This window comes from Dysidea avara, chromosome 15 (genome assembly GCF_963678975.1).
Source record: "Dysidea avara chromosome 15, odDysAvar1.4, whole genome shotgun sequence".
In the NCBI taxonomy this organism is placed as follows: Eukaryota; Metazoa; Porifera; class Demospongiae; order Dictyoceratida; family Dysideidae; genus Dysidea; species Dysidea avara.
The window spans coordinates 9272840-9300615 of NC_089286.1; the positions used below are offsets into that span (position 1 = coordinate 9272840).

The 27776-nt window shown below is 37.4% G+C and overlaps 2 protein-coding genes across 7 annotated transcripts; one reads left to right on the forward strand and one right to left on the reverse strand.

The window, feature by feature from the left end:
- Positions 1-1597: 1597 nt before the first annotated feature.
- LOC136245092 (tubulin-specific chaperone E-like) lies at positions 1598-11803 on the reverse strand. Its single transcript, XM_066036610.1, has 16 exons — positions 11647-11803; positions 11402-11599; positions 11163-11247; positions 9850-10035; positions 9247-9338; positions 8346-8551; positions 8212-8285; positions 7347-7445; positions 7137-7248; positions 6843-6918; positions 6647-6726; positions 6393-6531; positions 4445-4516; positions 3752-3811; positions 3607-3698; positions 1598-1771 (listed from the first exon to the last, which is right to left on the reverse strand). The coding sequence occupies exons 2-16, from the start codon at positions 11496-11498 to the stop codon at positions 1685-1687; spliced, it is 1557 nt and encodes a 518-aa protein (XP_065892682.1). The 5' UTR covers positions 11499-11599; positions 11647-11803; the 3' UTR covers positions 1598-1684.
- LOC136245088 (gamma-aminobutyric acid type B receptor subunit 2-like) lies at positions 11746-27776 on the forward strand. 6 transcript variants are annotated; one of them, XM_066036600.1, is made up of 18 exons: positions 11901-12041; positions 14625-14666; positions 15157-15215; positions 15257-15412; positions 21164-21307; positions 23045-23215; positions 23484-23588; positions 23649-23723; positions 24252-24443; positions 24498-24743; positions 24802-24865; positions 25041-25130; positions 25189-25333; positions 25904-26039; positions 26091-26198; positions 26254-26379; positions 26590-26931; positions 27079-27775. In XM_066036600.1, exons 5-18 carry the CDS (start codon positions 21182-21184, stop codon positions 27454-27456), a joined length of 2304 nt encoding a protein of 767 aa, XP_065892672.1. In that variant the 5' UTR covers positions 11901-12041; positions 14625-14666; positions 15157-15215; positions 15257-15412; positions 21164-21181; the 3' UTR covers positions 27457-27775. The 6 variants fall into 6 exon arrangements, with proteins under 6 accessions (XP_065892670.1, XP_065892672.1, XP_065892671.1 ...); XM_066036599.1 differs by having other exon boundaries at positions 15264-15412; XM_066036602.1 differs by lacking the exon at positions 14625-14666 and having other exon boundaries at positions 11915-12041.

Sequence of the window (27776 nt, forward strand, 5' to 3'; positions counted from 1 at the left end):
CAGAAATAGGCAAGGTAGCTACAAGCTGATTCTCCATTTAAGCCATATCCTAACAACCACTGCTTAGCACCAAAGAACGGGTATGGTATTAACACAGAATGGCATGGATATCAGTAAAATTAAGTGAAATTTCACATGGCCTTGCCTTGCAAAATTTTATCAATTTTCAATGCACCACTTGCAAATTTCACTGCTACCTGTGCTATAACTATAATAGTTCTAATAATAGACTTTGTATTGGGATGTAAGTAAAGGCCAAATACAGTTTGTTGCAGTTGGTATTACTACAGATTATAAACACTTGTTCAGCATCTAATACAAACCACAAAGAAATTCATATTACATACAGTCTTTGTGGTTCAGATGACAGCAAGTCCAAATGACGTTCCATTCAGTTCTCTGGTGTCAAGCAGCTACTCACCACTGTGATATTTTCATCATATTGCATTACTGCCCAGCACTATGACCAATCCCAGTAATTTAACTGAAAATGTACTACTAAGTCAAACAGTAGTCAGTGTAAGGCATGATCCTAGTGGCATTTCCATATACCTTGAAAGCATCTTCACTTCTGCAAGTACTTAGCAAAAACCTAGCTTTCACAAAAGAAAAGCCAACCTACTACATACATCATTCTTCAAAAAAATTGAGTCATACACACACGCTTGTGTTGGTGGGAGAGCACTATACCATAATGTTCCATATGACTTTTACTAAAATTCATATTATTGAAGCATGACTGGGTATTGTCCCTATCTGACTGTAACATGACCTAGCAAATAATATTCATACTATTGGAGCATGACTGAGAAATGCAGTGAGTTTCCTACAAGTGTGTCTCTGGCTAAAATTCATATTATTTGAGCATGCAACTACTCACAAGGCTTGGGCCAAAAATTCATACACTCTGAGAGTGACTTGTAGTATACAGTGATAGATGAAAAGTTGAGATGAACACTTAGTCTTTTATTGTAGAGAACTTCTACCACTAATAAGTAATACACAATGATATCACATCAACTAAGATTCAACTTTTCAAATATTGAATTATGGTTGCTAGTGGAAAACTACAATGAAAGGTGCATTACCTCTATGAACACATACAAAATACATGGACTATGTCACTGGTAATCACAAGCACAAATGTTTCTTCAAGTCTGTTTCTCTTGGCAGGTCTCCATCTGGAATCTGCTGTATAGTAATAATTGCACTGAAACAAGAATTTTGGTACTCAAAGTTGGATAGTAAAATTGGTACTCAAGTACTCATTAAAATCATGTGATCCAATATTTATAATACATTTGTCATCAGAAAATTGACATCTGATGGAAGGACTTTGGATATTTACATGGATATTAAAATACAGTGTGCGTTCATTGTTACTATAAGAAACTGATGCTACAAAATACAAAGTACTGACCAGGGGATTCTCCTGCTTAATCTCTGTAAAACATGCCGCACAGCTATGATTAGTATTTGTGAGTATACAATTGTTAACGTAGTAATTGAATACTATAAGTCCATGATCACTTCATAGTAATAATACTACATATGTTGGCTACACATTCCTAAGCATCTCTATGTCATACTACAATAGTTGTACTGGCAAACTGATGTACACAACCACAAAACATTTCTTAGAAATACAATTAAAACTTTACACATAATATACACATCATATCAGTCACCACCTCAGTAAGATGGTATCACCATTAGATACTGAATAGAATGACAAGTCCTTCATGTCATCATTTAGTTCATATTCCTGGCCCTGTGAGGTGAATAGACTAGTGACTAGACAATTGATACCATATATGTACATATATGAATAATGTATCCTAACTCAGGACACTAACAGGCAAACCCAAAGTTTGATCAACAATGATGGTGTCATGGCAAGAGAAGCCTCATCAGCTGAGCCTTATTAAACTGACAAATATTCACTGAACTGAATTGCAATGGAGTTAGCCATAATCTAGTGTCACATCCCAACCGAATTCCTCATGGTTGGGGCCCCGATTAACTGTCGAAATAATTTGCTTTACATTTAAGGTGACTTTTTTTGCATGTCTGTACAGTGGAACCTCAGTTATCCGAACCCCTTAGGACCAGAGGTGGTCCATAAGTTTGAAAAGTCCATATCTCTGAAACTGTGTATAAATAACATTAAATAGCACAATTAAAAAAATATTGGCATTTTCTAATAGAACAGTCACTACTCTAATAGAGCAGTCATTTCTGTAATTTGGTTAACCGAGAATCCGGATAACTGAGGTTCCACTGTATTAATGTTCCAGAGATGACAAGCAACTAGACACCTCAGGTATTAGAGAGGATTTAATTTTTGAAACACGTCGTGCATTACACTGTACAAACAGCTGAGACCAAACACTAGAGATGGACGGTATCACATATTTGAAGAATGGTATAATATTGAGAAAGATACCTAGGTATAACTCAATACCTCTTATTATCTTATACTCACTTAAAAGAAAGTATATTATGATTTACACTTACACCCACACTTTTGTTGTAATAAAAGTTTTCTAACAGAGCAAATAAAATGACAGCTGTACTACAAAGTAAGGTTGGAATAGAAAATAGCCATTATAAAGCAGGTGAATACTTCTACAGAGACTTGTCTGCAGTGTAAAGATGCAGCATGGGGTTTCCCCACCCTACTGAACATCCCAATTACCAAAGTGATTGTTCAATTAGAGTATTTCACTGCTAGTGTGTGTTTTATTATAGTAAATGTATGTTCCATTAAAATCATTGAACGGAGTTCTATGTGACTGGATCTGGGAAAACTGGTCTTATCACCCATGACCACAGGTTTGATTTTTCACCAAGAACACAAAGCAACATGAATAACATAATCAAATTTCACTGTCAAAATCAGCCAAACTAAAGTGCTTATCCCAAGCCCAGAGGGATGGTCTGGGGCTTTGATGGAGCTCTGGCCAACCAGGGAATGCTTCATTGTAACCAGTTTTGAGCCCTGAATGGCCCCATAACTGACCCTAATTCATCTCTAAGTATTTCATTTTGTAAACAACCCTTGCTTGACACAGTCAACCTCACTATCTAAAATGGAGGAAAACTTGATTGTTGGCTACTTGTACAGTGGATGCTCTGGAAAGTGAAGAATTGGTGTAAACATGAAAATTTGGTACAAGTAGTTTCAACTGTTTGTGAGCTACAACAATGTAATACATTTATCCAAACAAATCGTCTTATTCTATGGCTAGTGTTAGGAAAACTGTTGATCTACTGTTATTAAAACGTGACATAAATAAGCCATTACAGTTATAACGAATATGAGACTGCATCAGAATGAAAGTATGAATTGGGTGAGGAGAAGTAATTGAGAATGAGGTGATCGAAGCTGAGTACTGTACTAGCTTCAAAACCTCAGCCATTACTTTTTTGTATAACCTGACAATTTGTAACTTTTATAAGATATTTAATCTTGTTCAGTGTTCATTATGTCACTTAATTTTTATGTAATACATTGATAGTAAAGTGGCTATACAATGTATGTGTTATTTTGGCTAGTTTTCATCTTTTACAATCACCACCACTGAACACTAATACTCCACATACCTTGCTATCTTTATATGACAGTTTCTGACTGGTAGAATCAACCTTGTACAGTCTAAATAGAAGTGCCTTCAACTTCATCACTGTTATGGTACCTAACAGAAAAACAGTGATGCTGTCCACACATCTTGTGCCTGTATCTCCCTACCTGGTAACTTCTTAACAACTTGCTTCTGACTAGGATCATCAGGGCACAGAAATGTGAGAGCTGTTTAAAGGTTAAGGATTGCTTAATAGTAAAAGTACAAATAGTTCAGTTAGGAGCCCTCGGGTCAAAAAATACAATATATCAAGCAATACACACACACCACAACAACACACACACTACACTACACAATACCACTACACAATACCACACGCACTACACTATACCACACACACACCACACACACACATGCATGCATGCACACACTACACACACAGCCTAAAAGCAAAGCCTTCAGCTGCCACTATGCGGTCATGCTGCCCAGTGGCCAACACTGAGGTACCTGTGCGCTACTCAGATGCTATGAGTCAGCGCAGGCATGCCCTCCTGGGGCAGGACTAGTAACCCGCAGGAGGCTGTACCATGTCTCACAGGTGAAGGTGTGGGCACCCAAAGTCCCACCTGGACCTTCAACTGCTATATGAGACATGGACAGTTGAGCATTTGCTTCCCCAGTTTACACCAGGTACCCATTGATGTTACAGCTGGGTGGGATGCTTCCCCAGTTGGCACCAGGCCACCAGGTTCCCCATTTTAACAGCTGGGTAGACTGGAGAAAAGTTTCTTGTTCAAGGAAACAACAACAATACCAAAGTGGCCCAGCTGGGAACACACACACACACTGGTACAGGATACAGAGTAGAGAGTCCTTCACTGTTAGTCTACCGGTTGACTGTTGTGATACTGCCACATCTGGTAAACCATGTACTATAAGAAAATAACAAGTTAGTTTATAGGAATGGAATATGTACAACCAAATGTACAAGAACTCTTGAGGTGTAAAATCGCAGAACATCATAAATTACAGTATTAAGGTACCCGTGATGTCTGATAAGTTTTAATAAAACATTCACTCTCATAGAATCATTTGTGACTGTGTCTGTGACAATAGATGTTTGAATAAACTATCTGATCAAAATCTACTAGACTTGAGTGGTCTGCTTTCATTGGCTGTTTTTCCCAAGAGCAGTGGCAATCCGTACGAGTGGTCTGGGGCCCTAATGAAGCTCTGGCCAGCCTGGGGATGGCTGTGTGTGGCTATGTGTTGAATAAAGATCTGTGCTGTAATGTCCTTTCGTTTTAGCCAGTTTTGAGACATGAATTGCCCATAACTTGACCTAATTCATCCTACGCATTCTGCTGTAAGATTTTTAAAACAGCCTCTTGTCCTCCTCTGGGTCCCCATCTCCTTGGAGCTTGCCTTATACAGTCAACCTCCATCTAAAATAGCGAGGAACTTAGCTGTTGGCTACTTGTACAGTGGATGTTGTGGAAGGTAAGGAATTGGTGTAAAACATGTGAAAAATTTGGTACACATACCTTCAACCATTGGTGAGCTACAACACATTGAATACTTAAACTAGCATTTCTTGATACTTTTTAAATAGGCGATAAGACCGGTTTTCCCAGACTGGGTCACATTTGGCATTTGACTTAATTCTACAGTACTGTTTTATTGTAACAGACCTGGGGTTCAATAGGTTCAGTAAAACTTTCCTCTTCTAAAATGGTCCACAATTCACTAGTGCACCACACTCCAAAGAAAAATCAATATACTCTAATAGAGCAATCAAATACTCAAACATATAATAGCAACAATTTAACGTCACCAAATTACAGCAATTTGGTACATGTTTTTTTCTGGGACAGTGCATGATCTAGACCTCACTAGCTTTCGCATGCAAAACATGCCAACTGACTGCATTTCAGAAACTTCCAAACCCAAAAAGGTACACTTTTTCTCTGTAAAGAACACCCACAAATGGTTACGGTACTTAAACAGGCTGCAAAATACTGCATCCATGGTCCTGCTAAAATACAATAACCCATTACAACTGTACACACAACTTTTCCCTATGTACAGTAGGGATGTGTTATAGTAGCAAAACCAATATCTTAATCAGTAAAACCATTTATCTCCATATTCGATAGTATCGCGATAAGAAGCAATGTCATGTGGTACTGTTTTGCAAGCACAATTTTACATACTGTAAATTGGGAAATTTATGTTCGAGACAATTTAGTTATAAAATAAATTCGATGTGTTATATTTTCATGCACAGCCCAAGCTACGAAAATATTTTACCAGTGAATTTTTCTGTGCAACAAATAATTACCCAAACATGGAGGCATTCACCTTAATGCTGTATTTGCGGTCAGCACAATGTCAGGTTTAGAAGCTAGCACAGTAGTACTCACTGCGCGTTTCACCTGCGTCAGAATGAGCATGTAAGATACGATTTAAAATGGTATGACAACAATGTTATATGGGTACGTGTTGTATGATGAACGTGCAGTTGTGATGGTGGCTGATTTTTACACAAGTAGAAAACATTCAAGAGCCAAAATATTCCACGCAATTTATTTTCGTTGGTCGAGGCAACCATAAAATATTCTTACTGTCGAATACTTCTGATATACAGTATATATTAACTGAAAAGTCACCGGTAATCTGACTACTGTTGATACAAAGTAGATTAGAGAGATTTACTATTATCTCGACAGTTAAATCATTATCTATATGTCGATAGGTATCGCAATAACCTTTCTATCCCAGCCCTACTGTACAGGTATGAGTACGTACCTTCAGTTAGTTGAGTGTATCTTGGATGTTCCATACTAAATGATCTTTTGCTATCTTCAGTTGCTTGACTGTCCATCCACTTCTGAGCATATCGCTTGATATAATATCTCTCTGAAGCCTTCCTTTCATTCGGATTAATCTGAGAATAAAGACATTTTGACAATATGCATCTCTAATGTAAACTAATCATAACAACCATTCAAACAAAGTTACATTATCAGGCACAAAATTTTACACTGTAAAACAAAACTCACTTCACTGTTATTTAGACTAGTTATTCCACCTAGCCTAGCAATGATAAGTTGTCTTGCAATAGACAGTTGTTCCTTGAATGCTAAAATTATGATATATAACATAAACCACACACAAATGTACACTTACAGAATGAGGGACACACACCTACAACACACGCTACACACACACACGCCACACAGACAGACATATACATACCTTCTACTAAAGGGTTGTCACGAAGTTTCAGTTCTCGCAGTGAATGTAAAATGAGTAATGCATTGACTGATTGCCACTACACAAAGACAAGTAGACAACAAAGATGTAGATACAGCCGATGTTGTTGCCAATAACAAACACAATCACTATGTTGTACATACAACATGGTATATCATACATGATTACCATGTGTCGTATTACATCATGGTATGAAATTGTGATGGTAGGATCCATCATGATAACATGTTAAGATGTGACATATCATGACGTTAAGGTATGACCTGACATACTCACCTCACTAATGAGGTTCCTCTCAAGAGAAAGTGACCTCAGTGATGACAACTGGTTGGTATCCTTTATACACACTCCACTCAGCTGGTTCCCATTGAGAATAAGAACCTCCAACCTGTATAATATGAATAGCTACATTTAAACAGAATAGCTCAGCATCTTAAACAAACTACTACAAAGAATATTCACTAAATAGCTGATACATTCCCTTACTGTGGTAGAGCTGAAAGTGAGTCTGAAATAACGTTCCATTCAGTGATGAAGTTGTCCTCTAGATTCAACAGTTTCAAGTGTTGGAACCCATCAACTTTGCTATATAGGGAGAGATCTGGTGTAGCCAAATATACACTATTTGAATATCCTTCATATGTTTGTGTGATGTATGTGTGTATGCATGGATGACTTGTGTCCCAAGATTGTGGAAACAAAAGAAATTATATTTCAAGACAAAATATAACAGAACATACACAAATACATACATGATACACAAAACAGTGGATATTCCAAACATCCAAATGCTACGTAAGTAAAATGACTGCTCTATTAGAGTATTTTGTCAACAGGGGTATGTCCTATTAGAGTGATTGAACATGGTTTGTACGATAATATTGATTTAACTTACTTACACAAACAAACCTCCTCAAATAATAGTTTTCAGATAAGCAACTCTTCATACACACTTAGTGATGTGTGATAATGATTTTACTATTGTATCGATTACCATGATACTTGCATCACGATATGATAGTTTATCACGATAGTAGATCCAAATAATAAGTTACATAATTTAGTAGTAATTTTATTGATCCTATGCCATACTGAAATGTAACAAACGTTAATACAGCAAATGTTGAGAGAGACCAATTGAAACCTTCAGAAATACAGCAAATCTGATGAGTTAATCAAATAATTGAAATAAGCCAACAAATGCTTCAATTGTAAGAGTGTTTTGAGATAAGAATATCTGATTTGCACTCACGATAATCACAAGTTATTATCATATCATGATAATGGATTACTGTGATATGATTATTACACTATCAATATTATTGCACATCACTATACAACATGTACTAACCTCAAAGATCTAATATGGTTCTGACAAAGGTGTAACTCTTTTACTGCCTCAAAAGTGGCTGCAATGAATTGGACCTGTAAAGAAAGAAAATACGGCTACTACGTACAACTCCCATTAACGCTAATAGCACATACCTCATTCCATTCCAAATTCATTTTGCTGGCATATAATGACTTCAAATGTGAAAATGCTGCACACGTTTGTGCAGAAGGAGTGAAAGGTGGGGCTAGCTTGTTCTCACTAATGTCAAGGCTACTAAGTGTATCAAGTCCACTTGTAATGACTGCCACTTCTTCCCAAGCTGACAGTAAGTTATGGGACAAGTTGAGGTCATCCAAACCTGCCAGGAGTTTTCATGTACATTAACACAAGATGGAGTTACAGTGGAACCTCAATTATCTGAACTAATTGGGAGAAAGGGTGTTCCTATAATCGAATAGTATGTAAAATCAAACTTCCATACATTTATATACAGAACTTTGCTCAACTACTCTAATAAAGCATACCCTTGTTGACAAAATACCCTAATTGAGCAGTTGATTTGGTGTTTAATCGGTGTTTGGATAATTGAGGTTCCACTGTAGTCAGTATGTCCGGAGTCAATTATTACTGCCTGACATAGGCCATTTGTCATGCAAATATCATGCACGGCCGACCACAATGGAACCTGCCTGACAAAATGTCAGATCAAAATACAAGGAAGTAGTTTAGTGCATGAGTACAGTAAACAGCAAACACAATAATGATTGTACCATTATACATACTAAGGTGAAGTAAATTTATTGATGTGTTCCCTGAATGCCAAATTGCATAAACAGCAGTGTATCAAATGTCAGGTAAAGCTTTAGTTTGCCTCACTGGGGTTTAAAAAAAATTATAATTGTCTCTGAGTATGTCCACACTAAAGCTTTTTTATTGCCACTAACATGTTCACTCTCTAACTTAGTGAAATACCGGGTCATCTGTGGAGATTCCACAGGAAACTTTTATGCAGTAATGGTATGGGGACTCAAAATCCACGCACGTATAACTCACATGGCAGTGTAGCTTTGATCTGGTCTGGTGTAGCTCCAGCTGAAGTGATCATCATGTCTCGTAAACTGATCTTCTGTAACTTGTGCACCTGACTGACACATAGAATAAACAATACGTAAGATCAGATCATTGAACTAGACACACTTTAATGTTAGTTGGGGTGAGTGTTAAGTGGTTGCTCTATAAGAGTAGTTGAATGGTTGCAAGTGACTGAAATATTTATATGCTGCTATAAATCCATACACAAAATTCCTGTGCTTAGTTACCCAAACCCTGGTAGCTCTGGACAACTGCACTTTTTTTAGGGAAGCAACGTTGATTGTACCACTGGTTATGGTACCCATGTTCTATAGACACATTAACAATGGCTTGTCTTTGCGTTGAAACTGGTATAGCAGAATCTGTTTTAGCAGCCACCTTAATTGGGCACGTGGGCACATTAAATTTGCCTACATTTTCTACCAAGGCCACACTATTTGGCCAGCTTAGACTGCAAGACTATCTATGCCATTATTTGGCTACCCCTGTAGGCTATGCTTGATATTTATAATATACAACAATTGATGTCAGATATTTTAATTTCTTCCACGAGCAGAGACATACCTCAGTTTTCCGGCAATCTTCTCTGCCCCCACCATATACACCTTAGTGGTGTTGCTGTCCTTGTCCATTACAAACATTTCCTCATCATCTCCTACACCACCTGAAATGTATCTCTCCTTCAAGGCCTCCAGAAATGTCACTCCTCTTTCAATCTTCTTGGGCCTCACAAATGATCCACTGCCAGGCCTATGAACAGTATGTAGAGTACTGGCCATGCACCTATCAGTGTTATGTCCTATCAGTGGGAGTTTGTTGTCTAGCTAGCCACTCCCATTTGTAGCCTCGTGTAGCAAGGAGGTAGATATGTGAGACTAGGGCATTAAAAACAAGCATTCTGTATAGCTTTTCGAGGGGCAATATTTTCGAGGTTGAGCAATGTAGCTAAAAATAAAAATATCGCGGCAGCTCCAAAATGCATTAGACTATATGGAGGTCTAAATAGTTTGAGGATATTGAGATTTAGTGATCCCAGGGATAATTAGGGGCATGGAAGTTGTCCTCAGGGGTGAATAGGGGTGGGCAATATTTCAATAATATCGAGCAATTCAATATTTTACTGATATCGATGTGCAAAAACGATATTGAGATACAATGTAACAAGCATTGTAGTTACTGTTACCTTGGTAAGTATGATGCAACATCTTGTACCAAAAAAAACATAATGGGTACAGCTCAGGCATACAATACTACTAGTCTCATGTGGCCAAATCGCTTTTTCCTTTTTCATTTGGTCAAGAAAAAAAGGTCTGGTCTGGTTCAAATACCCATACTTGTCCTCAAAATCCCAGTCATGGTTGGGAATTATTCTATGGGCACGTCTTAATGCATTCTTGAAGTATGTTGAATGGATGCCATTGACTGGGTAATTGAAAAGATAGGATTCCGACCATTCAGTGACAAACAGGCAAGCTATGGTTTTGTAATGTTTACATTGATTGTAATAAGCACGCATTGAATAAATCCAGACCACAACCAAGATTTTGAGAACAAGAGCAGGTATTTGAACCGGACCAGACACTTTTTCTCCCAACCAAATGAAAAAGAAAAAAAGCGGTCTGGCCTCACAAGACTAGTGACAACCAGCTATACTATGCAATAAATAAGCATTCTTGGAATTTGAAAACAAACCGGAGAGGCAGGTCAGTTGATATGGACTAGTTTGAGTTATTCAAGAAATATATTGCAATATTAGTAGATAATGTGCCAAAAAAATTATTGATATTTGTTTTTGAAAATATCAGGGTGAGGAATAACTTTTGCAAATTCCTAGGTCTGGGTGGGTTAGACAGGTACATTGTTCACTGTGTACTCACCTACAAGTGAAATATTTTGTTCCTTCATGGTCACCACTGTGCTTTCCTCTGTTAGCATCATCCCATTCAACGCCCACCCACTCGCCTACAGCAAAGAAATGACATTCAACAAGCTTACGTGGCACTTATTACACACTCTAATTAGTTAGCGCCTAGCCCAAAGACAAGCACTTTAGCGCTCCTCACACTTGTCCTCACATTATAGCTACATTCCACCATTGCTACAAGACACTTCATACCTTCTGAAGGTGGCACAGGTCCTACGTAGCGAATAGTGGCGAAGTGTTCGCCGACTTTACATCGCTGACCAACAGAGAACTCCTCACTTCTACTCATTTTCGATTGCAATATAGAATAATCACCCACACAAATCCTCACACAAGTTTATAGTAATCTAAGCAGCAATCCTTTAATTTTTGCTGACAAATCCAGAAAACCTAATCCCATAATGCAAACTATTTCAAACGGTAATAATTTTGATTACGTTACTGCAGATCGTGTGGTTTCATCCAGCAGTTTGTCGTTTCTTATCTAGCAGTTTGTACTACTTGACTTTGCTACAAAAGAGGAATTGTAGGTTTTTAGTCAGTAGAGACGGTAAAATGACAAAGCGTAGTCGGTACCCTCATATTCCGCGCAGGCGCTTATAACAACTTAATCAAGTATTTTGAGGCGTCAAACTGAACAGTGTTTACTGGAAACGTATTGCTAAAGCTATAATTCACCTATCAAGGTTTTACCCCACTTACCCTCATGTGGGGAAACGAGGGTCATTACTGCATTACGAGGGGATTAGACAAAAGTTTAGGTACCAGGTGTGGGGGTTTACGCAACGCTGGAAACAAAGGATTAAGATACAGTTCTATGGAGAAAAGAAAGGTACAATATTTTGCACCAGTGTAGGAGAGTGGCTAGATTGTCCAGATGTTACCAGCTTCATGAACGTGAAAAAAGACGGGCATATGATGAGCGTGTTAGAGTGGTTGAGAGAGCTTGCTTTCAGTCACCGTTGGTATTTGCAGCTACTGGTGGCATGGGGCCCACTGCTACAACAGTTTTTAGGAAGCTTGCTTCAATGTTGGCTGAGAAGCGCAGCATTAACTACAGCAAATGCTTATTCTGGCTGCGATGTAGGCTTTGCTTTTCATTGTTAAGATCTGCAGTGATGTGTTTGAGGGGTCATCGTTCTTCAGTTGGTCGTCCATCAACCACTAATATTGATCTGGCCTACTCCGAGGGTCGCTTGGAGTCTGGCGGCCTTGTTTGATTGCTGGTATTTCCAGCTGTCCAGCACTTTAACACCTAGTGCAGGGGGTGGTGGCAAGGGCAGTCCATCTAGCCCGGCCGGAAAAAAAAAAAAGTGGCTAGATCCCCTTCTATTCCCCTTCCTTGCCCGCATGGGGAGTAGGTGGAGCAAAACTTTGAAGCTGTTGCGACAGTCACGTGAATAAAAATAAAAGAACCTGGGACCTCCAGTGTGTGAGCCATTTCGTAACTTTGATAGGTGCATAATTACATTATTGTACTGGATAATTAGACCTTTATTGCCAGGTTAACATCGTATGATCATGAGTTACTCAGTGTGTATACTAAGATGTACATCTTGGCTTCATGTTGACTTTCTAAAAGTCCAATAGCATGAACTTAGCCGGATAGTGTGATATCTAACAGTTACTGTGTACAGAATATGTGGTGTTTTCCCTATACGAAATAGTTATATCTGCAAAAATTATTTTAGTCATCAGAATATTTCTCTTAACAGAAAAGTTCTCTGATCTGTGGCAAATATCGACTTATGACAGTTATAGGCCAGGCTGTACGAATTGTATAGTTCTTAAGAGCATGGAGGATCATAGTACTGAGGTCGATATATGTCATCAATTATTGTCCTTGGTGAGCATTGGACATGGCTATAATCGATAGAGATTGTTGCCATCCATACTGCAGTATGTAACTACCCCAACTAAAATGTTTGTGCAATCACATAATTATACAAAGGTCTCCCCCTGTTCCAACATTTTGACAGCTTGAAAATAATTTTTGACACATTCCATGTGATAGCTATGCAGAAAATGTATGGGGTCATATGTGGTCAGCAAGTTAATATTCATGTTTCTTGGAAATCACCAATATTGCCATAATGGTATATGTTATCATTTCTTGGAAAATTGTGTTAACAGTACTTGTGCATGTTAATACCAGACCATTATTACTAATCTAAGGAAGCCAAAGAACTATTCTGTCGAGGTCACAAAATAAACAATGTCCCACTCAAATGATTTTCTGGCAGTAGCTAGTTACCATAAACTCTCAATGCTGCTGCTGTTTACCTTCCTTCAGTACTGCATTAAAACACATCTTGTGAAATGACTGTATCAGGGGCGGATCCAGACTTATGGAAAGGGGGGTCAAAAATGAACTGAGGCACTACATTGTCTCTGGTTTGATAAGGTGAGACCAAAAAAAAAAAAAAAAAAAAAAGGTCACAGTCAGCTGGAAATAGCTGCCCACCTCACCAACCACGCATTTATAGCTGCAGGGGGGCATGATGAAATACATAAAAATCCTTAAATAGCTCACTACACACTGTTCTAATACTGTGACTGCTTTATTAGAGTGACTGCTCTATTAGAGTATCTCGATCTTGGTATACTAAAAATTTTTGGAGGGGGGGGGGTCAGAGCCCCCTTTGACCCCCCCCCCCCCCCCCCCTGTATCCGCCCCTGGACTGTATGCATGTAGCTACGTATGTGTTTATACCCATTGATATGTTTAAAACATACATACTTCTCCTTATAGCCATGCCATGCAGATATACATTGATTTATATAAACGTGCAATATAAGTTCATGGGTTAGCTATAGCAACATGCCAGTGCTATAATTAACACATTGATATCACCAAAATATATATAGCTCGGAAGATGATCATGCTGATTCATTGTATTAGCCATCAAAGTATATATAGTGCTAGCATGTGTATAATAGGTACTGTATTATATATTGCATGCATGCTTGGACATTCTATATCAACGAGTGTATGCATGCCACTGCATCCTTTATAAGGAAGTTTAATGTACAGTTCCCTTGACAGGGAGGGTGCTTTAAGAGAGGTTTCACTGCATTAATATTTATGCTATAAAAGATGTCATATTATACTTGTTGACTTTTTGGCCAGTAAGCACTCTATACTATATATGTACTTCAGGACATAATGATATAATGCATTATATTATTAAAGCATTTGTATTATGCATGTAGATAAACATGCAAAGCAGGAATATTCATGGGTACCAAGTTTGGTGGCTGATATACTAGTAATGGTGCTAAATTATGCATGCAAAGGTGGCACTGGAACCGGAATACAGTCTTCCATTGTATATAACCTTAATATATATTTAGTTAAATTTTTACTACAACTGACAAAATATGAATTAACAAAGTATGCATATGTATCTTTTAGGAAGTGGACATGCTAACTGACTTGGCATGCATAACAAATGGTGTAAGTAAAGTTGTACGTGAATGGATGCATATATATTATTTTTAGCAGACATTAAGCGAGGAAGTTAAATGTGCAATTCCAAACTCCCTCCAAATAATCATTAAGAGATACCGTGATGTCCTTTGTCTGCGAAAGCCCATTGTATAGGGATGATACCATAAAAATGTTCCTATTAGCATTAGTCAATTATTCTCTGCTTAGAAATAACCATATATGCAACACGCTCATATTGAAAGCTAAATTACATTAATTGTATAGATATGACAACATAGTCATAACAGGTAAACAAATTGCAAAAATGCTGGCCTGGACAAAAACGGTATGAGGCCAGTATGAAAAAATCACAGTAATACAATGTTAAGATACATGTAAAAATCTATATAATATTATGATACAAGGATCCAAATTAAAAAGTGCTATAGTTTAAGAAAATGCTCACATCATAATAATTAATGCATCCAGTACTGATATCTTTTATATCTTGTGACAGGGGTTTGTAGATGTCATGGTGACATTAACACTCAATACAATTCTGTGTTGGTATTTGAGGTACGTAAGTTATTATAAGGGGTCAACATTGCTGAATACAGTTTACAGGCAAAGAGCAACATGCATGGGAGTCAACAGGATCTGCAAACCAGCCGATCAACTATAATGATGGTCATGCTGATTTGTTGTATTAAAACAGTTATAAAGCATGGCCCATACTGCAACATCGCAGGAATATCAAGAATTTAGTTATAATAGTAAGATATATATGGTGGAGCCTATAATGTTGGGTGTAAGTTTAGATACTAAAATGTCCTCAATAAAGTGCATGTTGTGCACATTTCAGGTTGCCTCTACTGTTGTATATCTCGGATTGTCTGTAAAGTATGTAAGCAATTTTTAATGTATGATATTTTCGTACATGCATGCAAAACAAATTAAATGTTCCATTCAAACTCGTGTTAAAAAGATCTGTTGTGATGAATTATAATAGCTTTTTTGAGCAGCTTTGCTCTTACAAGTTGCTACAGTTACGTAGTTTCTGTACATTAAGAGCTAACTGATTTATTACACTATTTTATGATTTTATTTACAATGCCATGTAAGAGTTTATAAGACGCAAAAAATTAAAAGAATGGAAACTTGCAACATTAGAGTACAATAATCATCATGCAAGTAAATGATCTAAGATCACATTGTCATGAAATGAAGCACAAATGTGACCACAAAATGCTTTTTAGTTGAGTACTAAATTGAGTCTAAACAATAAGTATAGCATGTACACATGTAGTGTGGTGGTGTGCACACAATTTGTGGCCATCACTTTGACCAACTTCCATGCAGGTTTCAAGCTGGTATTACCCATCAAGGCCAACTGGTCATTATCTCAGGAATTGTGCTGTGTGAAACTAAACTGCATTTGGAAAGGTAGTAATGCAAGTGAATTTACTCAACCTTCAGCTATTAAAAAATATCTCAGGGTTAAACTTTGGCAGATTCGTAGTGATTCATTAAATTTGCCAAAGTTTTCCTTGATATGCTTTAGCTAAATATTGGCACCTTCAAAGAGCGCTGCATACTGAAGCTTTTTTTTTACTGCACCAGCTGTATTTTATTGACATGAAGTCATATACTAACAAAACCACAAAACAATCTCAAATGCATTTGTATCTTATTATAGTGGTCATTTAAAAGTCCCAAACATGCCCTAAGGCAATAATATTTCAACTTCCACACAAAATATTATTTATCACAAAGCAAACAATTTTTGAAGAATTTGTCTTCCATCTGCTGGACTACTAGCGGCTGCGCTGCTATCATTTTAGTGCAATTCTAGCTCTGTAGCTGATATCTTACTGCATGTGCTAATTTCATACATGGCACACCCATCTACACCTATATACACAGCTACATGTAAGTCTTATAAATTAGGATTGATCGACGTATAATAAGGAGGAAATTTTAAGATAAATGATTGCATGGACCAAATACTTGATGATGGCCACTGTTTGTATTTTTGCCAAGCCATTTGATTCTGTCCTGCACAACTATCGGCACAGAAAATTGTGTAGAACAATTGTGAATCAAGTGTCAGTGGAGTACTACAAGCCCTTCTTTGTTTAATAGTGACATGCCATTAATAGCCCCATTTTTCAATTCACTGATTTTTATTTGACTTTACAGCACAAATGCTGAAGGTCTGTAGGACTCCTGGTCCTACAGCCTGTTTAATGTTGCTACAGAATGGTGTTAAACTATCAGGACTGTTGGCTATTTCCAAGATTGCTAAGTTGGTCCAAGAAATGGCAACTGAAGTTCAACATTAGTGAGTGTAATTGGACACACATCAATGGATTTGGTGAATACAATACATGTATGGCAATTACACTATGCCTTGTGATGTTGCAAGGAACTTGCATGGGAGCATTTATTGACTGACAATCGGCAGTTAAAGTTTCACAACCATACCACCACAGTTGCCAAGACTACTAGCAGTTATTCACAATACTTTAGTGACCATAATACAATTATCAATGCAACCTGTACAAATCATATATCCATCCAGCATTATAGAGTATGGTTACATCATCTGGGGTCCACAATACATTCTAGAATAGGTACATGCAGAGAAGAGTCCACAAAGTTGATCCACCGCACACACAATGATTATTGCCTCGTTGCTCTAAACTTACCATCACTTAAATCTTTAATACCGTGGACTGCATGCCAGTGTGTGGAGATATGATAACGTTTTATCATCTATTGCTTAACCATCAATCTAGACACATCAGACTTGTTTATTGTTGCAACTTTATCAACAGCTAGGGGTCACAATTACAAGTTATTTAATTAAGTGTCAAGTGACAACAATAGTGAGATCTACTTTTTAATTGTACAAGCCACAATCATTGACTGGAACAGTTTACCCAATCATATAGTCATATAGATCCTTTATAAAGGATCTATGATATAGTTAATGCACTCACGCTCAGTTCCTTTGACAGTAGCTGGTCTACTTTGTTGTATGATAATTAATTAATTGTATAGTTAGTACAAAGGTAGCTAATTGTAAATTTGTTGATTAAATTGTTGTGCGAATCACACTTTACAGGCTCTCTTTTACTTGTAATATTAATATGTAGCTATATGTGCAGACAACTAAGAGAACTAGATGCACAATTGTGATGAGAATGTTAAATTTCAATTAGCTATAGCTATGTAGCAAAATAGTCCATGGCTATAATAATTATTAAATAGTTTTAGGGGTGTACGACTTGACTGTTTTCGACACGGACACGCAGTTATCACTGATGCCATGCAAGTGTCACAGATGTACGGATATAAAGATCAAAAATGGAAATTTGATTGCATCACGTGATCCAATCCGCTACATAATGTACGTTGTGCGTGTTGGCGTCAGCCGGCTACTGTGTGAGTCGGGAGATTTTATGATCCGTTTGTTGCTCTTGTTCGTTTTTGCAAATTCTTTGAGCTGTCAATGTGGAAGAAATGGATCGACTGATATTCACGTGATCGGCTTCTTCCCCTGCACGGACAAGAATGATACAAGGAAGGTCCCCGTGGATAACTGTGATGGGATAGATAGGATACCAATCATGGAGTTAGCTCTGGAGGAGATTAATGGGATGTGTGACCTGCTGCCGGGATATCGACTAGTTGTGGACTATGCGAACTCTGCTGTGAGTCATTGAGTGTTAGCTAGCTGGCACCACTATATGTGCTGTATGTCGGTAGCGCCGTTATGGAGTATACTTTATTAGTAATATATAACAACGGCAATGAATACACTATACAGGGTACAAAACAAATCTATTCATACTGTAACAAGAATACATATAGTTTCAAAAGTGTTAGCTATTGCTAATGTGCTAATATATGTGTAATTTACAACCAGTTATGCATACACAGTAAACAGTGTGTGCTGCAGGTTTTATCTAATCAGCTAGTGTGTGCATTACTATTATGTCACCAGTATGATGTATACAAAGCTTACAAATCTGGTGTCCAGCTTGTGCAGGCATTCAATTATAGCTATGATATGATATGCAAAAACTAGCTCAGAGATGTTGATACTCTGTACAGGTTTTCTGAAGAATCCGAAAACATGTATATTTACGGAAAGCCATTATGTTTGAACTTACGTCCTGTAAAAGCAGCTATATTTTAGGTCACTATGGAGTATGGACATATAAAACATGGGATGTTCTATTAGCATCTCGAAAACCAGCAGTGCAGCTAAGGAACGGATATGTTGTTAATCACTATACCCATATTGTCTGTGGAGTATTGTGACTAAAGCTGCTTAACTGTGGCTGGTGGGCGAATTTCACATTTAGCCAAAAGCTTCTTGGCGACTAAAGCATACTTAGTCTTCAAAATATAGCACTGGATAATCTTTGCTTACTATACTGGCAAACATCCATCCTGTTTCTTTAAAAAGTCTCTAACAACCATTGCTGAAGTAAGTTACAAAAATTCATATGTCCGGAAGTCTGAAATGCGTCTGTGCTATTTTCACACAATTTCCGATATTTCTCGTAGATTGTCGTGGCTACATAAGATTGGCGTCCCGTAAATATACGTGTTTTGGATTCTTCTGAAAACCTCTTTAGCTTGCTATGAAATTGCAGTTCTTTATGACCCTAGAATAACACAGCAGATTTAATAAAAGTATAGCCTGGCCTTTGCACAAATTTCTAATCAAAGCATCTAATGTAATGTTATAAGTACTAGCTTAAGCTATAGTGAATTGGGTTTGAATAAAGACATCAACATCTTTTGGTTAGCTATGCATATAGCTATGGACATGTTGTTGGAAACTCAATGCTTTGTTATGAGTAAGTAAAGCTAATATGTATACGTATAGCTAGTTTTGTGTGAAGTATTGTTCACGCACAACTATTATAGTGGTGGACATAAGCAATATGGCCAGCATCACAAGTATATGCATAAATTATAATATAGCCACCATGCAAACATCTATAGAAGCCCTCCAAATTCTTTTAATGGCTAAGACAATTGAATTGTTGAACTTTAATAATTATGTAAGTTCAGGGGTCAACTCCACATTACATTATAAATAGCTAAAAATTTTGTGAAGTATTGGTTATTCGTAAGTCATAAACAGCATCCAGACTATTGGTCACATTTGTATCTGGGTCTAATTTCCAGGTCTTTAAATTGCCATCACAAGAATAAATTAATGGAGCCAAGCCCATTTATCAGAATTGTGTGAGGACTTGTGTGGAGCCACGCATTGTTATGCTTGAATTGTTAATGTAGAGCAGTGATGACACAGATTATCTAAGCTAACCTTAATATTTGTCTGGGCCATGCCTGGACGTACAACTTATTAAAATTGCCGTATTCAATATAGGAATTCACGGCCTTAAAATTCAAAGGATCAATCACTGTAGATGGCCAAACACCTCCAACCTCCATTGCAGCACTTAAACTATGAAAAATGCCCAAAAAAAGGTGAAGATAAAAAAACTTCCAAAAGAATAAATAAAACCATCCCATACTTTATCCCTGCTTTACTACCAAGGTATGTTTCATCCACTTAATAGAATATCTGGATCCAACCCCGACATGGTGCATGCTTGACTGTGCTTGATAATGAAAAGATAGCAACTGTCTTCCATTGTACATTAATGGCACTGTATTTGGCTTCACTTTAATTTTGTTAAACAAATTTCAACTAGTAATGTATTGTATTGTATTGTATTAATGCTTTACAGTGACCAGCACTGAAGGTCTGCAGCAACATGTGCTGCAGCCTTAGGATTACCTAACCTAATTTCAAGGACTTAGACTTAGTGATTTATAGCTGAAAAGGTGTAACAGAAAAGGGGCCAAAGTAAGGAAAAAAATCCCTCCAACCCCAGGAATCGAACTGCAGGTCACCCAATGTCTAGTCGGGGCCACACTCAGTCTCCTCCAGGAGGGATGGTGTGTGTATATGGCAAGGACAGCTTGAACAAATAGACACATTGCTGAAGCCATTCAATAACTATTGTTGAGTTATTTTAAAAGCTTGCCTGGCAATTTTATGGATATTGTTTGTTTAACAGTTTGCATCATCCATAGCCTACTGGCTCCATGTCCCATCTGCTAATCATAGAGGAATGTCACAGACAGTAAATAAACCACTGTACATGTGATATATACTTTTAGCTGTAAATGTTACATATAATTATAATGCAATTGCAAATTTGTATGAAATCAGTTGCAGTATTATTTACTGCTGTTCAAGGGACTCAGGCAGTAGGGGTTGCACATTGTCCCTTGGCAAGAGGCTTGTGCAAGCCAAAAACTAAATGCAAGAGTAAAAGGACTACAGTTGGGTCTAAAAAACAAGTCTCTGTACTATAGTGTCCTAAGCAATAATTATTATAGTACTAGCAGTTTACTAGTTGTTTCGTAATGCAAATCTGATACCTCATGTACTGTGTGAACAATACATTACATGTTTTCTATTCCTCTAGTGCTCATCAGTTCCAGCAATGTACAATCTGATTCAACAAACTGATCCTTCACAACCAACTAAACTGATGATCCTCGGACCTGCCTGTTCTGTTGCTAATATCCCAATGGGAGAGATGGCTGAGAAGTATTTCCACCTTACACAGGTATACAATCTCATGTTTTAACTAGATCATTTCTAAATAATAATAATTATACTCTGATCCAACTGTCAGCAATTGGGATTTAATAGATTTGTGAGAGTAGAGAAGAAACAATGAGTGTATTATTGTCTGGGACTATGTATACAGACCAGTGCAAATCACAATGAAAGACAAGGAAATGCATAACAGTTCATCAACTATGATGCATCTACCATCAAGACACACGGGTAGTGTGTCGTGTGGCCAAGAAGCCAGCATGCAACACCGTGAGTATATTGACAGGAAGAAAGAAAACGTGCTTTTTGCACCTCCGTAGTTCTGTGCTACCTTTACGAAACAAGACAATTTTTGCTATGGACATGTCTGCCAACTTCAGTACTCCACATACCAAATCTGAGCAAAATCACTTCAAGCATTCCCGAGATATGCGATTTCAAAAATTTGCTTAGTTTCTTCATTTTTTTCCTTCTTATTTTTCTTCCTCTTTTCGCACACTAACTGCCATAAAACACGAACGCCATATGTGATTGGCTTGAAATTTGGCACACTAATTGGGGATATAAAGGCACATCTTGGTACCAAGTTTTCCTGGAATACAATAAGTAGTCAAGGAGGTATTAGCGATTATTCGCATAAAATAACACCAATATGTTGTCATGCTTACAGGGTAAACCGCTTATGGGAAGAAGCTGAAAATCAGTGCATGGATAAGTTAACTATTAAACCTCAACCCTTTTGTAGTTTGAAAGAAATTGAGCTAAAGACCACTAAGATACAACAAAAAAACCAACAGTGTGTAACAACTACGCGATTGAGATTAGCTAATCTAATCAAAAGCAGCGAAACTGTAAAAAAAGGGTACGGCCTCCAAAACAGCCAGGGTGAAAAAAGATGTGAAATCCAAGGTGGCAGCCAAGAAATGGCTGTGATGGTAGGTTAATGGCAAAAATTTTAATGATAAAAATTCAGGTGAATTTGCGTTGCCTCCTCCAAGTTTCACTAGGATTCAGCACCAAATTCACCTGAATTGTCATTATTAAAATTTTTGCCATTACCTACCATCACAGCTATTCCTTACCACCACAGCCATTCCTTGGCTGCCACCTTGGATTTCACATCTTTTTTCATCCTGGCTTTTTTTGGAGGCCGCACCCTTTTTTTACAGCTTTGCTGTTTTTGATTAGATGATATTATTCCTAGCAATAATTAATACATATGTTGGATAGTGATATGGGAATATTTTTCTACCACAACCGGCCTCTTCAGCTTAACCATCTACTTATTAAAATGAATTTTATAAACCAGTGGAGATACACTAATAGAGTAGCCAATAACTCTAATAATGCAGTCGTTACAATACAACGTGTTTGAATTTGATCTGCTACTAGATCATCTACATCCATACAATCCATTTAGATGACATTTGAATGTCTCATTGAACAATAATGATGTAAACTATAACCAAATAACTTTTCATGCCAACCACCTGCATCTTATCCTGGCTGTGCCCTTCCCTTTTCCAGCTCCCTGATGGAATTGCTCCTGTCTATTAAGACATTGTAAAGAACTGGACTGCTTGAACAGCTATATTTGTTACAAATTCAACTGCATTTTAAAGGTTGATAACACATCACTACAATTAAAGTATACATGTGCATAAGTTTGTAGTAAGGCTACAAGAAAGCATGCATGGGGTTATATACCTATTAATGAGGGATAGATTGATTTTGCTATTTTCAGGTATCCTATACAGCCAGCTCTCCGGTGTTTGGAGATAAAGAGAACTACCCCAGGTTTTTTCGGACAATACCTGAGATAAAACAATTTTTTGATGGATACAGTGAAGTCCTAAAAAAGATGAATTGGAATAGAGTAGCAGTGATATATTATGATGATGACTTTACACTGAATGTATGTGTTGTATTATGCTATTACACTTTGAGTATGTTACATGTTAGTTGTTGAGAATGACAGAACTCACAGAAGTTTATACCATACATGGTGTTTGCATGCACACTGATAGCTAAATGATTACACAATGCTGTAGTATTAATAAAATAGCAGTGTACGCACCATACGTGTAATCCATTTCAGTGGTGCAAAAACATGCACGTATAAAATTATCTGTTGTTCTTTTACCAGCTGCAGCTGAATATTTGTGTGCATTCTCTTCCTACAGGTTGGACTAAACACGGTTCAGATATTGAGGAGCAATGGAGTTCATGTTGTTTTGAGTGAGCTTGTTACACATGGCAGTGAAGATCATGCTATTAGGATGATCAAGGTGGTTAAATTTACACAGTGACGTTTGATGTGTTTATTTTGTGTTAATTGTTTCTAACAGCAAGTCGATGCTAGAATTATCATAGCATGGCCACCGTTGGCACCTAAAAGAGCTGTTGTGACCCTCTGGTGTAGGGTAAGGATATAGCTTATTTGTATCTGAGAGTAATTATTGAACACTGAACCTTTTGATTGTACGTGTGTGTGTGTGTGTGTGTGTGTGTGTGTGTGTGTGTGTGTGTGTGTGTGTGTGTGTGTGTGTGTGTGTGTGTGTGTGTGCGTGTGTCCAACTGTCCTTGTCTCGCTTAGCGGTGTTAGGGTTGTTGTGTTCTGCGTCCTCTCTCAGTGAGACCTGGATAGTCCTCCTGCGGGTTACTAACCCTGGATTTGTCTGCACAAGGCTCAAAGCACCTGAGTGGTGCACAGGCATCCCAGTGCTGGTTCACTGGGTGGTAATAGCTGTGTTTTGCATGGCTGCTGTAAGCTTTGCTTTTACTTTGCTTGTGCGTGTGTGTGTGTGTAACACATATGAACCTTCACTTATTTTGTTCACACTTACTTTAAAAGACCAGAATTCTATACTTAGGTGTATTAAGTGTTTGAATTCTTGAATTGTTACATAATTATTGTGCTTTTAGTTACAACCATTATAACCTTTACGTAGGTGATTAAAAATGGACTAGCTGGACCAGATTTTGTCTGGCTATTCCCTGGCTGGTTTCACCCTAGCTGGTGGAATGTTAATGATGATGAATGCACTGCGAAAGAAATGGGATCTTCCCTAGATCATTCCTTAGTACTTGTAGCTAATAGTGAAGTGAAAAGTAACCTGTCAAGAATTATAGTGTCTAAGAAGGTAAAAGTAATGCCTTTAATGGCCTGTCTTGTTTAGTAGTTTATTCATTGATAGACCATGGCACAGTATGAGGAAGAATTAGCTGATAAGAGCACTTTAAGTGATGTCAAGACAGATGTGTTTTTAAGTGTTGGCTTTGTTTATGATGCTATCTGGACAATTGCTCTAGCCTTAAACTCATCTATATCAGTACTTGCAGAAAGAGGATTAGGACAGCTGGAGGACTTCACTTACAGTTCAGTTGAGATGGCAGATGTTTTTACTGAAGCTGTTGCGAATGTGTCATTTGAAGGAATTTCAGTTAGCGATTGCATATATAATTTAATAACGTGTGTAGCTACATGCAATACCACAATAGGGAGATGTGTCGTTTAAGGAGGACAGTGCTCAACCTGCTTCTCTACAAATATTGCAGTATCAAAGTATGTCATTTTAATGATCAGTCTTTGTATACAATACATATGCCAGTTTTGGGAACTATGCATTTTTTTGGAGTATGGATACAAGGGTACAGTGCAAATGTAAATAAATGAAATTACTTAACATGTACTGAGTTGCTACAATTTGTATATGCATTTGTCTGTGTATGTCCTCTAGATGGCACCGCCACAGCAGTGATGATATTTGATCCATTGCTTTCTACTGATAAGTTGTATAGCCTGCCTAATAGAAGCCTGATTTGGCAAGGTAAATGCGATTGCATCACAATGAGTCATTATACTGTACTCATTTCTATCTCTTTCAGGTGGTTATATTCCAAAAGATTCTCCTGCCCCTTCTGTTTTGACCAGTACGTTAGCTGAACAAGTGATAGCTGGTGTTTTGTCTTCATTTGGCATCCTGTCCACTATATTCTTCTTCAGTTTTAATGTTTACTACAGTAATCACCGGTGAGTGGTACAGTGTAGTTGTGACTGTACCATGTTATAGCAGAACTGGGTCCAATGTGTAGTACCAAACAGGAGGCAATGTAATATACGTACATGTTACATGATTAAAATAGCATTATTGTCCATGAAAACTCAAAATACAATTCCTCCAATGACTCCATGCTTTAAATCACTCCAAAGATGCTAGTGCTACATTTTAACAGTTGTACTTCTGATATTATAAGTATTTTAATACAAATTAGATAATGGTATGCATAAAATTCTTTGATCTTTGGGAGATAATGAGATCTTTATAAAATCATACAGAGACCTCTGTCCTCTGGAGAGGTTCTCACGTTAGCCACCTCCAATATAGCAGATAAGTAGGAGTCAACACACAGCACACCTCATTAATGATCATTAATGTGCTGAGTGGCATTGCATATCTGACTAGTGATCACTGATCTGCTATGTCTCCCTCAGGATGCAGAGCAGATCAGTAAGAATATACTGATATTATAATACAATTTGTGTGATGAACTTGAGTTCTATAATTTTACATGTTAGTAAATTATGTGCCTTTTTCTACAGGGTAGTGAAACGAAGCAGTTATCGTCTTAACTCATTCATCTTAGTCGGAGTATGTGTAGGGTTTGTAGGGACCTTACTATATGTTGTTGTACTTGATGATGACATGCCTGAACCTCTCACCACAACAATTTGTAATGTCAGTGATCACTAGTCTTACCAGTGAATTCCATACCATCTGATCATACAGGCTAGGGTGTGGAGTAATGAAATAGCCTTTGTGGTCACCTTTGGAACACTTTTTGTTAAAATTTGGAGACTCTACAAACTATTTTTTAATAAGAAACTGGTAAAGCATGTAAGTACTTTTAAATATGTTATTATAATGTTATAAATAATATAATGATACACAGAGGTATTTATCTGACAAGTATTTATTCCTGAGAGTTGCTGTCATTGCTATACCATCATTGGTGTTATTGATTGTTCAAAGTGCTGTGTTTCCTTTAACACTACACACCATTACAACTGTCAGTGAGGTATGCCAAAATAGTTTCACATCACAGTGGAACCTGTCTGTATATATAACAGTTACCCTTGAGCTGTCCATGCACAGTGTAGGCGGCTACTTTTCATTCCACATAAATAATAAAATTGGGTATAGTTTAGAAGTAAAATAAGCCTGTGAAAGTCCACAGCTGTTAAGGCAGATTCTACTGTATTACATCACATTACTGATCACATTTCAGGATGATTCTTCTGTTAAGAAGATTTATGCAGTGTGTAGTGGAGGACATGAATTTGTGTTTTTAGCTGTTACTTTTACACTCCACGCTATACTAGCCTTGTTCAGTGTGCTATTAGCATTTGTGACACAGAGACACATCCCAAAGGTTGGAAATTACCACAAATTCCATGAGTCAGCTGTAATAAACCTGACTAGTATCCTGGCTATTATGGTGTCCTCTATTTGCCAAGCTATTGTGATCATTTTTCGTTTAAATGATGTTCAAGAGGGAACACTTTTGTTGATAACACTTCGTGATTGCCTATGGATGTATCCAATGGTATATGTGCTGTTTACTCCAAAGGTAACTAATTGTACTGTGTATTCTATTAAAAAGTTACGTTTCTAGGATTGCTCTTATTGTTGCTAGCATGTTTTGCTAACATGTTGCTCATAACATACATGTGTTAACTGTTAATGTATGTATTTAATGCATTGTGTGATTGTTTAGGTATATCGTGTAAAGTGTTCTTCTGTGCACAAGAAATTTCCTTCAGCTCGTGATTCATTCACCAACACAACACAAGTTTCAGCTTTGTCATTGTTTGAGAGAAAGTGTGAAACTACAATTATAAATGTGGACCACGATAGTTTATATAATGACTGTGGAGTATTTATCAGTTCTGATGTTCCTCTTGCTACCCAAAAGGATGTCAAACGTTCGATGGTGTATGAAAACAAAGGTGTCATTTTGAGTGCAGACTGTGGGACAAATAATACCTACAAAAGGAGTTTAGCTGTTCGCAGTAGCATTATAACAAATTCTACCGTCCTTATTAATATTCGACTTCAGGTAGAAGACAACCAAGAGACAAGTGAAAATAATTAAATAATTAACTATTATTATTGGCGTATGTATTATGTAATTATATATATATTAGGATGAGATTATTATGTACTGTAATTAATTAATATGTGACTGTCTCTGGGAAAACCGGTCTTATCGCCCATTTAAAAGTATCGAGAAACGTCGGTTTTAAATATTGTGTGTAGTAGCTGGCCAATGGTGGTAGCTACGCACACCAAACTTTCACACGTTTCACAACAATTTCTTACCTTCCTGATCATCCACTGAAGAAGTAGTCAACAGCTAAGTTTCCCGCCATTTTAGATAGTTTTTAAACCGAGGTTGTCTGTATCAGGCGAGTT